The sequence below is a fragment of the Anser brachyrhynchus genome (assembly GCF_964034855.1).
Source record: "Anser brachyrhynchus genome assembly, chromosome: 1".
In the NCBI taxonomy this organism is placed as follows: domain Eukaryota; kingdom Metazoa; phylum Chordata; class Aves; order Anseriformes; family Anatidae; genus Anser; species Anser brachyrhynchus.
In genome coordinates this window covers 116771859-116787989 of record NC_137694.1, presented here as the reverse complement: position 1 = coordinate 116787989, position 16131 = coordinate 116771859, and the positions used below count along the sequence as shown (strand labels likewise).

Sequence of the window (16131 nt, the reverse complement as noted above, 5' to 3'; positions counted from 1 at the left end):
AAAAGGCATATCAGCTTCATATTAATCTTTACAATGACTCCATGAAGTATTAACACCTATAAAGCAAATGCTCACTGGCTGTTTTATGGCGTTTCCATGCTTTATAGTTTTAAATTATCACCATATTCCAGAGAAGAAAAAAAAAGAAAGTAAGAAAGAAAAGAAAGAAAGAAAGAAAAGTAAGAAAGAAAAGTAAGAAAGAAAAGGAAGGAAGGAAGGAAGGAAGGAAGGAAGGAAGGAAGGAAGGAAGGAAAGAAAAAGAAAGGAAGGAAGGAAGGAAGGAAGGAAGGAAGGAAGGAAGGAAGGAAGGAAGGAAGGAAGGAAGGAAGGAAGGAAGGAAGGAAGGAAGGAAGGAAGGAAGGAAGGGAGGGAGGAAGGGAGGAAGGAAGGAAGGAAGGAAGGTTGATTATGAAGGAATTAGTAGGAAACCCTCTCATATGTGTCATCATTAGCATTTCTTTCACACCTGACTTATTATCCTAGATTCATGCCGCTGAAAAGCAATGTCACGAGCCACCCATTGTACTTCATGCTAGGGCTGAATTGACAGCCTAATGAAAGGAAAGCAGAAGCAGTGCAGCAAGGTTATCTGTATGACAAAGCACAGCCAGACTGTCATGCAGTGAAGATGCTAAGAAACACTTCTGAAATAAATGCTAAAAGATTTTATATGTCTTTCTCAAATTCAGTAACAGATTCCAAAAGGATGGATGCATACTTTTACTCTTTACAAAGATTTTTTAAAAGCACTGTCACTTATTTCCCCTTTCTGGACTGAAACAATCACCAAACCAATGCAGCCATTAATCAGTATAAACCATGCTTGTTTTCTATGAAAAGCACTAACAGTTATCTGCCCAGAAGAAGTTACTGAACATATTATTTTCAACATTTACAAAGTTTTCACGAAGTAGAAACTGTAACAGCCTTAGCTGACATCTTGGAATGAATGAATTCTAAAAAATTGCTACTTTGCTTCAAGACCTGCTATCTAACAGAACCTTGCATGAAGCAGCAGATAATGTATGAAGTGGGAAGACAGAAAAATGCAATTTTCTTTATCTCATTGATTCTTCACGTATCTTTTATAATGATTATTATATGTAATACCTGGAGTCCTTTAAGCCTTGCATGGCTTTGTGGATGTTAATTAAATGAAATCTCAGAAGACCCTTGTGAGGTAGGCAAGTACTTTTTATTTCCCTTAGTGGGTGATGGGACAGCTAAAGCAGAAGGTTTAAATCACTAGTTCCTTATCACACTGGGACTCAGTGTCAAAGGCAACATTTATAGCAACTGTCTCTCTCCCCTGTGTATCTCTTCATCTGTAGTTCTCAAAGCACTAAGAAAAGGCTTGTTTTTTCTCTCTGCTTTTATAGAAGAGGAAGAACAGAGGCATTTACAATGGCATTTTACTCAGAGTTGCTACACAGTTGGCAGCAGAGTTAGACCAGAAAGCAGAACCCATGCTCCGGGGCAGTTCTTCAGCCAGGTCACCACAACACTGCAGGTCCTCTGCTGTCACTGACTCATCACTCTCTTGATTCCTTCTGTTTGTTGAATCACCCGTATTAAAGATGGTAACATCTGATTATGATCTAGCATGATCTTGAGATAAGAGAGCTATAATACTCCCACTTACAAAGCTTCTACCTAGGAAAAGCCTTTGTGAGAGACAAAATATTGCTTTCTGTAAATGAAAAAGAAAAATAAATCTAATTCTTTTGCCAGAAATATATCAGAACATTTTCAAAACATAGTGGATGAAGAAAAAGGGGTAGACTTGCCAAAGAGAGTTTGTGAGGCCCTAGGTAGGACCCTAACTTATCTCAAGGCAGAGGGAGGGAACTCTATAGTGCCAGTCTTTGTGCACCCATTCAGGATGGAATGGGTCCAGCACCTCGGCCCCTCTGCTGGTGTACAGACTTGGTTTGCTCAGATTGATGCAGTCAGGGAGAAGTGAATGCTTCATGTAAGTAGCACAATCTATAAATTTCATTTGGAAATTCTGCATCATTTAAAAGCTGAACATGATAAAATACTGTTTTGTGAGAGAGGAGAGGAGAGGAGAGGAGAGGAGAGGAGAGGAGAGGAGAGGAGAGGAGAGGAGAGGAGAGGAGAGGAGAGGAGAGGAGAGGAGAGGAGAGGAGAGGAGAGGAGAGGAGAGGAGAGGAGAGGAGAGGAGAGGAGAGGAGAGGAGAGGAGAGGAGAGGAGAGGAGAGGAGAGGAGAGGAGAGGAGAGGAGAGGAGAGGAGAGGAGAGGAGAGGAGAGGAGAGGAGAGGAGAGGAGAGGAGAGGAGAGGAGAGGAGAGGAGAGGAGAGGAGAGGAGAGGAGAGGAGAGGAGAGGAGAGGAGAGGAGAGGAGAGGAGAGGAGAGGAGAGGAGAGGAGAGGAGAGGAGAGGAGAGGGGAAAAAGAAAAGAGAAAATCATCAGCTGGAGGCATGGTCACAAGCTTTTAGTGAAAGAAGGGAAGAGAAAAGTATTTTTTTAGTACTGAACCAGCAATATTTTTTTTCCCCTTAAGAACACTTTGATGCACCAGCGTCTAATGTAATGCTTGTCACCGTCCCTTATTTGACATGCTGAGTCATTGCTTCTCTTCATCTTTTACGAAAATAAAATATATGTCTCCCGTGGAAGGACAGCAGTGCCTACCTTTGTGCCTGGAGGAGGAGCAAGACCCAGGAATGAATAAATAATATTTTCTTCTTTAGCAGAGAAAAAGGATTCAAAGTCCTAAAAATGGAACAAACAAACAACAGAGAATTGGTAACAACAATAAAACAAAAAGCACAGGAGGAAGAGACTAGTACAGGCACATCTTCCTTATATTGATGAGAATGACTATGCATTTGTAGCAGTGCCTGCATTATCTAAACCCCAGGAAGAATATTCAGATAAAGGGAGCTTCATCCTGGCTGGCAAAATGAACAAATGGGCAAATCTCTCCAGAGACTTACACTTTAATAATATCACATCTATGTCAGAATCAGATAAAATCAAACGTCTCATTTTAATGTGCCTCAGCTATACACACCAAAGCAAAGCTATTCCCATTTAAATGTTAAAATAAACCTTGCTGAAAGAACACAAAATAGGCCCTCAAAACCTTAGACAGCTTTATGACAAAGAAAAGGGAACAGTCAACATAATGGCACAAGTGAAAGGGCAATGAGAAAACTATTTTAAAGAAAGGCACTCTAATCAGAAAATGCAGTATCTTTTCAGACAAACTTAGCAAAGGGCTTTGTTGTTCCCTCTGACACGTATGTACCAGCCAGAATGTCTTGTCCATATGTGAGCTGAAGAGCTAAGTCAGTATCAAAAATGTCCATTTTCTCTTCAGTGCTGAAAAATGAAAACTAACTGAAAAGATGGAATGGATGGCTCCTATCCTACCACCTAGAACTCACTCGGTCTTTCCTGTATTCATCCGTACAACCTTCCTATCAAGTAAGGAAACTCTGCTATCACTAGCGTGTTGCTGGGGAGTTCACAACTCACATCTCAGGCAGGTAAAAGTCAACACGTGTGCAAGAAGTTAACAGAAACTCTGGTCATAAGTAGCTGGCCCACGATCACAAGGCAGCTCTGTATCGGACAGGGGACTGAATACATCTGCTGAGTCCTAGACTACTGCCATGACCACTTTATCATCTTTCCTCTCACCCCAAATAACTCCAAAAATAGAACCCTGTAAATAAGAAGGTGATGACTCATCACTGAGACTTGTTTGTAAAGCTGACTTAGGACCCGAGTTGTTTTATTGGGCTGTTTTGGTATTTCCATAAATGACTGGCGAAGGCTATCCTAGGGAAAGGCTGCAGCAAATGATTTAGAAGCCACTCTAACACCAACAAGACTGGAATCAATGACATTTCAGTCCAGTTTGGAAGAGGCAACATAGCTTAACAGCCAGGTTAAATGACAGCCCATTTCACTGATTTATCGGAGGGACAGCTTGGTTTTCACACAGGCCTGGCTACAGGCAGTGGGAACTGCCCCATCTGGGAGAAGCCCCAGAACACTTTTCGCCCTGACCAGGCAGAATACCTGTTGCTGCTCTGGGTCATTCATTCCTCAAACCACCTCTTTGCTGCTTTCATGTTGCTGTGGGGTTCCCCTTCTTGTTTAATCCAAGTCTGCCTTAAGTGTCTGAAGACCCATACATTTTAGAGTGCTACAGCAAACAAGAGCATGAAGATTTTCTGCAATTCGAAAGGCTGGAATTTGACACAGGCCTTTGACAAGCCATACAAACACATGAAACCTTTGTGTCCTTCTGCATACCACACACTCATCAAACAGACCGAGCAAACTATGGCGCAGCGTATCAATAGGTGGGAAATAAGGAGAAGACTGTAACAAGGAATGGCCATGAAGTGGACTTGATATTTTATGTTGTTAGCTCTCCCCCAGAGCAAAAGCAGCAGACTGCAAATGCACAAAAAATCTCCAGAGGCACGTAGCCTTGTAGATAACAAGACCTGAGGTCACAAGCAAGACGTGCGAATGACCACACGAACCCCTTATCAATGAAGGATACAATCTTCCAGCATATCAAGTACTCCTTGGCAAGAGGCAGTGCACAATATGAAAGAGTAAATGTGGTATCTCACAGTAAATTGTAAGGTAAATCAAGTAAAAGCAGGATTACAGTGATTGTGGAACAGTTTTTGTGTTGTACATTTGCACTCTTGCTTTCTTAATGGTGACTCGTTCAAATCACCACTCACTGAACCACTGAAGATAACTGCTCCCAAGGAAGGCAGTAAGAAAAAAAAAAAAAAAAGCAGCAACGGTTTATTTCAGGTAAGCAATAATATTATATCTGTATAAGAACACATAAATTGTATATGCAGAGGGTGGGGGTGTCATCTGTCTTTGGAATGAGTCTTTGAAAAATACAGCAAAACATATATTTTGCCCCCCAAAAAATAAAAATAAAAACAAAACAAAACAAAATTACGAAATGAGCACACATACAATCTACATATCATCCTTTATATGGCCACTGTAGAAATGCCAGACAGCAAAACAGTAAACTGCAGTTGGACATTAGTGGAAAGCTCTTCCCAGAGTGAGTGGTACAGCCCCAGACCAGAGTGCACAGAGACGGTGTGGAAACGCCATCCTTGGCGCATTTGGGAACTCAGACAGCCAAATCCCCAAGCAACACACTCTACAACTTTACAGCTACCCCTGAATTGAGCAGGAGGGTGGACCACAGACCTCCAAAGGTTCCTATGATTTCTCCATATTTGACTTTAGCAGTTATGCAAGGCATGAAATAAAAGTCTTACTTAAAAAACAGTTGTGTGTTGTTGTTTTTTGTTTGTTTGTTTGTTTGTTATAAGATATGCAATGTAAGCTAGTCTATAGATTTAAGTTCAAGGAGAAAATCATAGATTTCTGTTTACAGAGAAAATCAGATTACTTTACATTTCTTTCCAATTTTCCTTTTTTTTTAAGCGAAATTTAGACAAGAGCAACAGTGTTCAGTATATTTAGAAAGTGACACAGATGCAGACGTCTGTCTAGACATGAGCGAAGAAGCAGCTTAAGAAAAAGATCAGATAAGAACTTAATTGCCAACACTGATGGATTAGAATGGATACTTGAGACTGGTGCTATAGCCAGGCATAGAAAACGAATGTTTCTAATCTGCTTCTTCAAGTGGTTACTAGATAACATTACTTTTTTTTTCTTTTTTCTTTTTTTTTTTTTTTTTGGTGCCTGATTTAAACTTCGTTTGCTTTATTTTTTGCCCATTACATTTTTTCTGTCTCTAGTGGGTATGGAACAGAACATATTTTACAAAATCCTAGACCCACATGGTAATTCAGATGGGAGAAACCTCAGGAGACCATCTAGTCCAACCTCCTCATAGCACGCTCACTACTTAATTCAGACCAATAACAAATTCCTCTCTGCTACAGGCTCAGCCTTTAAAGTGTTTGGAGGTTGTCGTGTCTCTCTCCAAATCTCTCTTTCTTTGGGTGAGGAAAGAAACCTTTTATCCTGAATTTTCATATCCCCATTGCCCCCAGACCAAGATGTTGCTTATATGTATATATTATAGGCTTAAATATGTGAATGGGAACAAAACATATAGGACGATCAATTGGAAAGGAAGTGAGGGAAAGGGCAGATCTCAGAACGAAGAATGAGCAGAAATGAAATGTAACAAGTTCTAACCTTAAAAATAATAATAATAATAATAAAGACTATTTGGGAATTAAAAATTTAGTAGGAAGAAGAAAAAAAAAAGACTTAAGAAAAAAAAAGGTATAAAAATGGCGTAAAGAGCTTGACTTGTTTAACACTGCAAAAATAAGATTAAAAGAAGATATAATCTCCAGTTATAAATACACTGGATGTGAACTTCTTATGCTAAAGGGCAACCTTGTCATACAAGAAAATGTGTATAAATTTGCTGCATATATCCAGACTAGAAATTCTAAGGTTTCCTGATGCCATGAAGCTGAGATCTCTGAAGACTGTTGTAACAAGGACAACATATTTTAAAGGGACTTTCATGAATTCAGGACACAGAACTGGAGTCCGTGACTTAGACTGATCTTCTTTATCCTCAATGCTGTTTTTCCTAAAGTGGCCAATGACAAAGGAATTGGGACACAGGGGAAGAGTTAAGGTATATACCTTATATAAACCTCAAACAGGGTGAAACAGTCCTTGATTTCAGAATGATTGGTCTGTTGGGCCTGCAAAGGCTCTGCAGGGAAGTAGAATGCAAATCCCCAGCTTTGTGCTGTAGATATACTGTGGAAGACATCGTGCATGTTTGAGGAATTTTGCAGCAGTCTGCCAGCCACCTGCCTTGTTCTCAAGCAGCCCACCTAATCCCACTTCGCACACACTGTGCAGCTCCCTGAAGGCACCTCCTCCCGTGTAGAAGGGTAAGGATCATGTATTGATATCCTTACATCATTTATTTGGAAAGTGTGCTGAGATACTATGCAAAAAATGAATGTTCGTTATGCACCCACTGGGATCACTAGCTATGAGCTTTGAGAGCTGGCCACATGAGAACTCTGGAGACTTTCAAACTAATTATAAATTTGATTTAGTTTTAAAACAGTACCTACAATTGCTTTCTAGACCCCTTTCCAATGTGGGGTGTTTTTGCAAAGGACTCTTCTTTAACAGAGCTTTATTTTAAGATGCAGATTATTTGGCTTCCTGAAATAGCTTTACACATGGAGTAAAAATTGTATATTTATCATTTACTGACAAGGCTGACGGGCTGCAATGCTCTGCAAGGCAATAACTCTTTAATTCACTAAGTAACCTCTCTAGGGAATCTCAGAAATATTTATGGCAACATTGGCTGCCACGAAACTCAGAGTAAGATATATCAAGTGATACATTTTATTGGTACCGATTAGATGTTGAAATTACATGAACTCTAACCTACCAAGTTCTCTTTTAAGATTGCTATGATAAAATGAGGAAATTATTGTACTCTTTACTCATAGTAGCAACTCTTTCTCTCAAAGCACTTAAGTTAATTCTGAAAACGTAGTGGCATGTAAATCCCTTCTCTCCCAAAACAACCTTCACAGTAGTTCACAGTGGATTTGTTGAGTAACCTAAAACTGGACTCACTATGTGAGCTGCGTTTCATAGTACTTTGCAAGTTCATTTCAGAGATCATATTAGAGTACTTTCCAGTCTGTTTCCATACAGACTATGAGCAAAAAACTCTCTGATATCTGCTTTGATTCCAAGTCCTAATATTAATGTTTTTGCAGTATTATGTGCCACTGATCTGACCTTTTTCAAGAGAATAACCTGTTACAAGTATATATGAAAATGTGTTAAAATTTCTGTTACGAAGAGTTGGATTTATTGAATAAGCAATATAATTTCAATAACTCAAACCACATATTAGAGTTATTCCAGTCAAATGCATTTCCTATTTATTTATATTTATAACATGGCGGAAAAGAAAGATGCCTGTTCATGGCCTCTGGTGTCTCAGACATCCCAGCACCCCAGATGGCTCCGTGTCAAACAGACAAAAGACCAACACACAGCATGCAAAATTAACTGAAAGTTTGAAAAGGGAAGTGCCATACAGCTAGTCTTGAATAAGTCAGTACTGTTAAACCACACAACTGAGCACTTACTACTCCAAACGCAGCTGAGCTGTTTTTACAGTCTACATTTGGTTATCCTGTGATATTGTGTGAAGAAGCCATACTATCACCTAGCCAGTACTGCCTTTGGTCTTCAGGAGCTGAAGTGAGAGTGTAGGCAGTGAGCCAACAGCAGGCCAACTTGTGAGTGAGCTACACAGCAGGAGGTAGGAGAATGTGAGAGGAAAAACACAGAGCTCCTCACAGGCAGCAAACTCCACACCTTGCAGTGAGCTCTGGGTCCTGCACAGGCTCTGGGTCGGGGGGGGATAATACATACAGCCTATTATGCAGAGTTTCTCTAGTCAGTTTTCCCTCCAACCGTATTTTTGTCTTAAAAAGGAATATTTTTGTCTTTAATTTCCTTTCTGTGCCTAAAAACACTTTCTAACAATTGTTCTTTCAAACTGAATCTCAAATTGGACACTTCCAACTAATGGAAAAGAGTGACTTTCTGGGAAAGAAGACATTTAGTGCCTCTGAAGGCATTAAATTTCCAAACAGCTTCTTACCCCACAGTACCGCTCCTCATTGAAGATCTGTGGAGGGAGAGGAATTCCATTTTGAGGCTTTTTTTCACCTGGGACATTCTCTCTCATCCATTTCCTGTTGTCCTCATCACCTGCTATGTCCATTTGCTGAAAGTCAATCTTATTGGCCTCTAAAAATCCCACTACTTCTTGCTGTTTCTTTTTGATCTGGTTAGGAAAGAGAAGAAAACAGAATTGCTTCATAAAATTGCAGTATGTTTTCCAAAAGTGATTACTATTACGAGCAGAGCTGATACAAGTATGTCAAGTTTGATCCAGTGCTCCAGGAGCCCCCACACTTTTGAAACTGAGATTCAGATTCAACATTGCTTCTCAGCACCCAGACCACTGCCACTACTTCTCTTTCCCTCACCTTCTTTCTTTCCTCCCTGGAAGCAGTGGTACCTCCATCTTTGAAAAGAAACTCAGCAGGAAGCCTCCTACTCCGAACCAGATCTGTGAGTGCCACGTACAAACAGCTAAACTAATCCTGCCTACATATGTACATACTCTCCCCAATATACCATACACACTTTTTTCTTACTCTTTGCATGTGACATTTAGATTTCACTGAGCCACATTTGTTTTTCTGTCCCTGTTCTTAAATGCTAGGCATAATTAAATAAAGTCAACAGAAATCAAGTACAGCTTAATTCCTGTACTTGAATATGTCCCACATTATAGACAGCAACGTTCTGTTTGTATTTGAAGCAAGCGCTGTTTAACTGATCTGTACAATCTTTCTCACCTTTCTCTTTGGTCACACACAACCACATTACTACCTAGCACAATCCAGAGATGACTCTCTTCTCCTCCCAGTTATGCTACTCCATGCAGCCTGCTAGTGTCATATAGAGATGGTAGCCAGCATGATGTATCCATGTAGTTTTTACATATAACTGCTCCTATGACTTGAAACCAGGTCTTCCACAAATCAGAAATACGAACACCTAAATTTAAAGTGACACCAGACCAGTGTAAATCAGTCTGAGACATGCAATGAGATGAGAAATAACCCATGGATTATGTATTTCTGTAATCTAATAAACCTGAAAAGCTGAAGAAGTAGAATGATAGCCTGTTATATTGGAGGAGTTCATTTTCATTCTTATTATTAAGGATACAATTTCTTGTTCTTGTTTAAGTGAGGAAATATCTATCCATACAGCTACGTTTGCTTGCAAAAAATAACGCACACAGAATGCTGTACATTCTTAAGACAGCAGGAGAGGCTTACTGTGAGCTAGAAAAAGCAAATCACTTTGAATGGAAATACTACTCTAATGTGTTCACAAGCCACACAGCTGACAGATCGCACATATATTCTTATTTTCACTTTTTAAACAGAAGTCATTTTCCTAATGGCCATTTAGCCGCACAATTATTTGTCAAACACATTCAGATGGCAGAAAGGATTGCCTGAGGAATGCACATGCCCACTTCATTGGAGGAGGTGGCAGGATAATGTTTGCATAAATAGTTAAAAAAATCTGCCTGAACCAGTACTAAGAGTGCTACCACATGCTCTGAAAGCCAGTCCTTTCAAGTGCTGTCAGCTGCAATTTCAGCATCAGCTTGTCTCTTTGGACACAGGCACTGAAGGAGATACGGCTCCTGGAATAGCTAGTGCCTGGACAGATAACGTCACTGAGGAGATAAGGTAAATGGAACCACTGAGTCTGAGCTCCCTTGCTTATGGCTGCAGCTATAACTTGTAGCAGTAAAACTGGATAAACAATTTTTCTTCAGTTTGAAGTTCATAATACCCAAGAGGCTCAGACAGCACCAGAAAAATGAATGCTGAGGAAAAATAAGCAGTTATATGTAATTATGCTGAATAAAGATAAGGCAAGATGTTTTTCATGATGACGATAATAATAAACCATGCAGAAGATGAGCTGTGTCTTAACAATTACTAGGGCTTAAGCAGCGAAAAAGATTTAGTTTCTGGGACATACATTAAGCATGAAACCATAAAGCCATGGCTGGCGCTAGGTTGCTTGGCAGCTGAAAGGGTCTCCAGCAAGCAGCACTCAGAGAGGGAAATCTTCCAGGATGAAACAACACAGAGGACATGCAAAGGTTTTCCCAGAATGGATGAGATTGCAGGAGCTTGTTTGTGCCCTCACTTGTGTCTGATGGCATGGGGAGAATTCAGATAACTTGGCCATAGATTCCCTGGAAAGTAGTGGTGAGCACGATACTATTTCATCAATGCCATTCTGGCTTTCAACAGAGCTTAAATTCCCCCATGGCTGATAGTCCTTTACATTAAGAAAGAACTGTTTTAAATAAATATTACCTAGCTAGAGTGTAAGAGCTACAGCTAATATTAATTTCACCTAATGCATAATTGGCTATTATCTTCTATATTGTTGCAATTCAGATCATTCCCGTTGACCAGCTGCCCATGGCAGAAGCAAATGTTATCTAGTCAACAGCTTACCGCAGCAGGAACATTAATGCCAGCAGGCAGAGCTGCCCCAGCTCTCCGTTCTGAGACAGAGACAACCTGTTCTTGATCACTGTTCTTATTTATTAGATTCTAACTTCTGCTATGGCTCTTTATTTAGTGAGGTGTTAGTCTCATTAGTCTGTGTTTTGCTCAATCTTTCTGATGTGAATGGATTACACGAAAACTGAGACCTGCAGATTTGAACATGGGCAAGTTCACAAAATGACTGCAGAAACACTGAGAATAAAAAGGGATTTTAGAGGTGTCCTAACCATGAGCAGCAGTAAGCAAGGCTTTGGAAGACATCCTCTGTGTAAGACCCAATTCTCTCATGGTTTATGGTAGACTAGAACCTTACAGGACATTACCCATTTCTAAACACCTCTGCAGCTAGTACCAAAATTATTTTAGTTTTTACTAAAGACATTTCAAGACAACCATTTAGTACCCTTTTAGGCTATGAGTGTCTCCACTTCTGCTTGTCTTAATGCATAGCTCAGTATCAGCTATGTTTGGCAAACAAAGATAATAAAGTGAAAGTTATTTAAAATACATTTCTGAATCACTGAGAGGGAAAGTACAGACCTCAGGTTTGCTCTAGAGCAACACCGAATTACATCGTTCAAGCAACTTATCCAGAGCACAAGAATGTTACTGGGTTCACTATATTCACTTTGGAAAAGTACTTAATAATGTGATAACCAGTTGCAATTAGTAGTGCAATTGTACAGTACATAAAATAGAAAAGATTTTCATTCTTTACCAATGATACTCTGCTGATACAGGCCCATCATATTTTGAAATTCAAAATGAACAACATGTATTTGATGGAGATCAGCCACAATGAAGAGAGCATCAGTGATACTAGGACAATTTAGTCTTACAATTTAAGCTCCACAGGAATGAAATTCATACTTCTCAGGGAGAAGCTGTACAAGGCCAATAGAAAATTTGTTTTTAATAGGATTTTAGTGATATATTAGGGTTTGGGTTGGCTCCTTGCAGGAGTGAGTTTTATTTTATATATATCAAAACTCATTAAAGGTTCATTGAAAGGATACCTTCCATCTATTTCATCAGTAAATGTGGAAAACTTCTTCAGCTGAACATGGTGTTTACTTGGAATTGCAATTATGTATCAATAAGCTGAACACACGCTACCTACTCATATTATTATAGCCATACATACACCCACTGCACAAGGAAGAAGGAAATATAGAGGCACATTACCATGTAAAGATGCCATACTCTTCCTTCCAGTATGTGTCTAGGATCCCACTGACAGCTTTTGTAGGCTGCTAACATATAGTAGAGATTGGCATTGATAAGCTTAAGACCTATTACAGTTCACTGACATTAGTTATCTTTCTCTGCAGTAATAAACTACAGTAGCAATGCTTAACAACTCAAAATGACCAGAGAAAGCTTGCATGTTGCACAGCGTAGCATACACACCCCTTCATTGCAGTCCAAAAGGAAAGGAGCTAGCTATAGCTGCTCGCTGGGAGGGAGATACAAGAAACATGTACGGTGTAGGAAAGATTTGGGTTTGGCTAGTGCTAAATATACTTAGTTTTAATTGCATAAGCGATCTCCTAAATGCCGGTGTTTAGTTGAAGCACTCGAAAAACTGACTTGCTGAACTACAGCCCCACTCCTGTAGCTGCAATGGCAACAATCCATGCCTTCGTCACACAGCATCAGTCTTGAAGGAGAACCAAGGTGATGGCCACAAGACACACATCCAGGATGTCTGCAGTGGGATTCCAGTCACGGTCACAGCTTTTCCCCAGAAATGGATGACTGGCAAAGGAGGCAGGTAAGGATCTTGTTTGGTCAACCAAAGGAAACCAAAACGGGAGACCAAACAAGAGAGAAAAGACTGCCAATGCACAATGTGTGGCAATTTACAACATTGTTTGAGCAAAAAAGGAATGGGAAAATATCAATAGTAAATTCAGTGTCAGGCTTACAGATAGGCTGGCAAAGGAAAAGAAAAAAAGAAAAAGAAAAAAAAAAAAAGCTGATGAGGGAACTGCAAACTTGCCTTAGCTGTGTTCCAGTTTGAATTTTAGTGAATGTTTCCCATTTCATTTTCTAGAGATGATAGCCCTGTGAACAGGGGGTGTTTTTGGAACCGTTCAACTCTGGAAGCTTCTTAAAGACATGGAGCTGGTGTCAGAGAAACAGAGATGTAGTTAAGCTATGTGCAAGCACCAGCCAATTTGTTTAGCCATGTCACTGGGAATGAATGACCGCCAAAGGAAAGCTGCAATCTGAGCTCATATGGGAACTGGATATAAAAGGAAACAGTCCTTTCCCGGTTTCCACCTCCCACAGACTTCCAATCTCTCTACTATTCACATGCCCTTTCCTTCAGCTGATACACTATACTGACAGATACAGCAGTAGAGCTCAATACTAAAAATCATCAGTACACCATTTCAAGAGGCATTATATATATGAAAAAAAAGGGGGCTAGGGAAAGGGAGGAGGATGGGAAGACATTTTTATCTACATAACTTCATTCAGCTTACTTTGACTGCAGGTTCTTTACTAGACACTGTTCCCCTTCAGCAGGTGCAGTGTCCTAAAGTCTCTTTTAAAAATAAATAGATTAATTTCTACTGTAAACAATCTACCTCGGTATTTGTGCAAATACAATATCCACTTTTTCCTTCTTCAGGGAATATATATTGCTTTTTTCTTTTTCTTTCTTTCTTTCTTTCTTTCTTTCTTTCTTTCTCTTTCTTTCTTTCTCTTTCTTTCTTCCCTTTCCTTCCCTTTCCTTCCCTTTCCCTTTCCTTCCCTTTCCTTCCCTTTCCTTCCCTTTCCTTCCCTTTCCTTCCCTTTCCTTCCCTTTCCTTCCCTTTCCTTCCCTTTCCTTCCCTTTCCTTCCCTTTCCTTCCCTTTCCTTCCCTTTCCTTCCCTTTCCTTCCCTTTCCTTCCCTTTCCTTCCCTTTCCTTCCCTTTCCTTCCCTTTCCTTTCCTTTCCTTTCCTTTCCTTTCCTTTCCTTTCCTTTCCTTTCCTTCAGAATTAAATCTATTAACTGGCAAATAATTCATATGGAAATGTTATACCTATAGTAAAATATAGCATGCAAGCAAGCCTGCATTAACACTAATTCTCTACATTTTGAGTTGCTTTCAAGAATAAAGTGTTAAATACAGTCCAGAACAAAATTGGTGTTTTTCTCTTACATGCAAACTCAGGCTGTCCTGGGATCTTCTAGGCTAATTTACCAACCTGAGCCAGAAAGAGACGTATGTTAAATGAGACACCTACCGCTGTAGACCCCGAAGATGTGGCTACAAAGACTTTGATCACCATTTTGACAGTGATGAAAAGGAATCAGCAGAGCACGCCTGCTATCCACAAGTCAACAAAGTCCCGAGAGGAATCCCAGCCTTCGGCAGCTCCTGGGCTAACCCGGATCCTAAATGGGTGCACCCCACAGCAATCCACCAGCTTTGGCCTCTCTCTCTCCCTGGGGGTCCCGGGTTTTCCCACTCAGTTGTCTCGTAGGTATTTTGGGATGAGGGGCCAGTAAAGGATTGGTTAGTAAGAGGAGCCACAGCAAGAGGTTTGCACCTGCCCCTGGCCTTATTGCATTAGATTGACAGGATGGCAGCCCGTAAAAGGCAAAGGAGAGTCCTGCACCAATGAGGCAGGCTGCAGAAATGTTAGGGAGAGGGGGAAGGGACAAGGGAGAAGGGACTGGGAACAGGGAACAGGATCACAGAGCCGTAGGGTAACGTTTAAAGTTGCATCGGTGTTGTCACAGCCACCTCCTGCATAAAAGGGCTTGTGCCCTCTCCCTGACAACAACAAAGAGATTTCAGAGTGGTAGATACAAATTTCACGTTAAAAAGGGGAGGGGAGGAGAGAGAGTAGGGGGAGCATAGGATCAGAGGTAATTCTAGTAGAGATCATATTGAAATAAGCCTCTGTAACAAACGCTCTCAGCTGTAAAGAACTCAGATCATGATCCAAACGGCAGGGCTCAGGCGCTTATCTGAAATGAGTATGTCACTATATTTCCTGATACTGAGGAGGGTGATTTTGTCAATTGTATGTATCCAGTCTCTATTACTGGATTTTTTTTTCCTTCTTTTTGCATCATCAGTGAAAACTCCCAAGGCACAAGAAGAGGTCCAGAACTCTTGGTAAAAAATATTCCGTTCTGCTGTGGTATGCAGGATGCTCTTTTTTCCATCTGGTTGTTGCCTTCTGTCCCAGAGATGGTCACAATTCAGTGTCTGCCTGCACATATTTGCTTAAGAAGGTCTCTGAGCATGAAAGTTATTTTGAGAATGTTAAACGTTAACAGACAACTTTCAAGTATTAAGGGCCAAGTTCGGTTTTGCTGTAAACGAGCACCATGATACTGAGTTCAGCAAGCTGACCTGGTGTCAGAGACGAAAATTCTAGGTTTCAGAAAGTGTTCATGCAGGACTAATTATTAAGATTGAACATTGCAGTGTTCAATCCTAAAAATCCTTTAAATAGAAATTCCTGTTAGGGTTGATTAGGGCTGAAAACACAATAGTTAGCAGTGCTACCCTTGAAACTAAGTTTTTGTTTTGTTTTGTTTTGTTTTTTTTTGCATGTTTGAACCATTATATGAAGCTGAAAATGCAGCAAATGTGGTATTTCTTATATTGAACAGGAATCCTGAGAAACCTTAGTGAAAACTAAAAATAATGCTATGGATAGTTTGCGGTGTTTACTGTAGCTCGCCATCTGTCATTTTTTCTTCTTTTAAGAGGCAACAGGAGGTCCAGCAAAAAGAAAAGCCAGTTAGAATCGGGTATTTTCACGGAGTATTTACCTGCAAAGGAAGATAAACAACTTAGTCTGAAAACATAAAATTTTTGCCAGGCGTTATTATATGTGACTGTTTCTCAGGAAAATTTGTATGTAAGTACACTCTACTAAATTGAATGAAAATGATGAGCGATTGGGAACATACTGTTTCCAAA

At 40.2% G+C, this 16131-nt stretch overlaps 1 protein-coding gene across 3 annotated transcripts in view; it reads right to left on the bottom strand.

The window, feature by feature from the left end:
• LOC308185522 (adapter SH3BGRL-like) overlaps positions 1-15981 on the bottom strand; it is a 29630-nt gene extending 13649 nt beyond the window's left edge. The window contains exons 1-3 of one of the 3 annotated variants that reach the window (XM_080573769.1): positions 15890-15981; positions 8676-8861; positions 2657-2737 (exon numbers count right to left, since the gene is read on the bottom strand). In XM_080573769.1, the coding sequence (XP_080429895.1) occupies positions 2657-2737; positions 8676-8861; positions 15890-15892 (270 nt within the window). In that variant the 5' untranslated portion in view covers positions 15893-15981. Of the gene's footprint in view, positions 1-2656; positions 2738-8675; positions 8862-12378; positions 12417-14434; positions 15848-15889 lie in introns of those variants that run through there. The other 2 variants (XM_080573768.1, XM_080573770.1) reach the window with 2 other exon arrangements.
• Between the last annotated feature and the right edge of the window lie 150 nt (positions 15982-16131).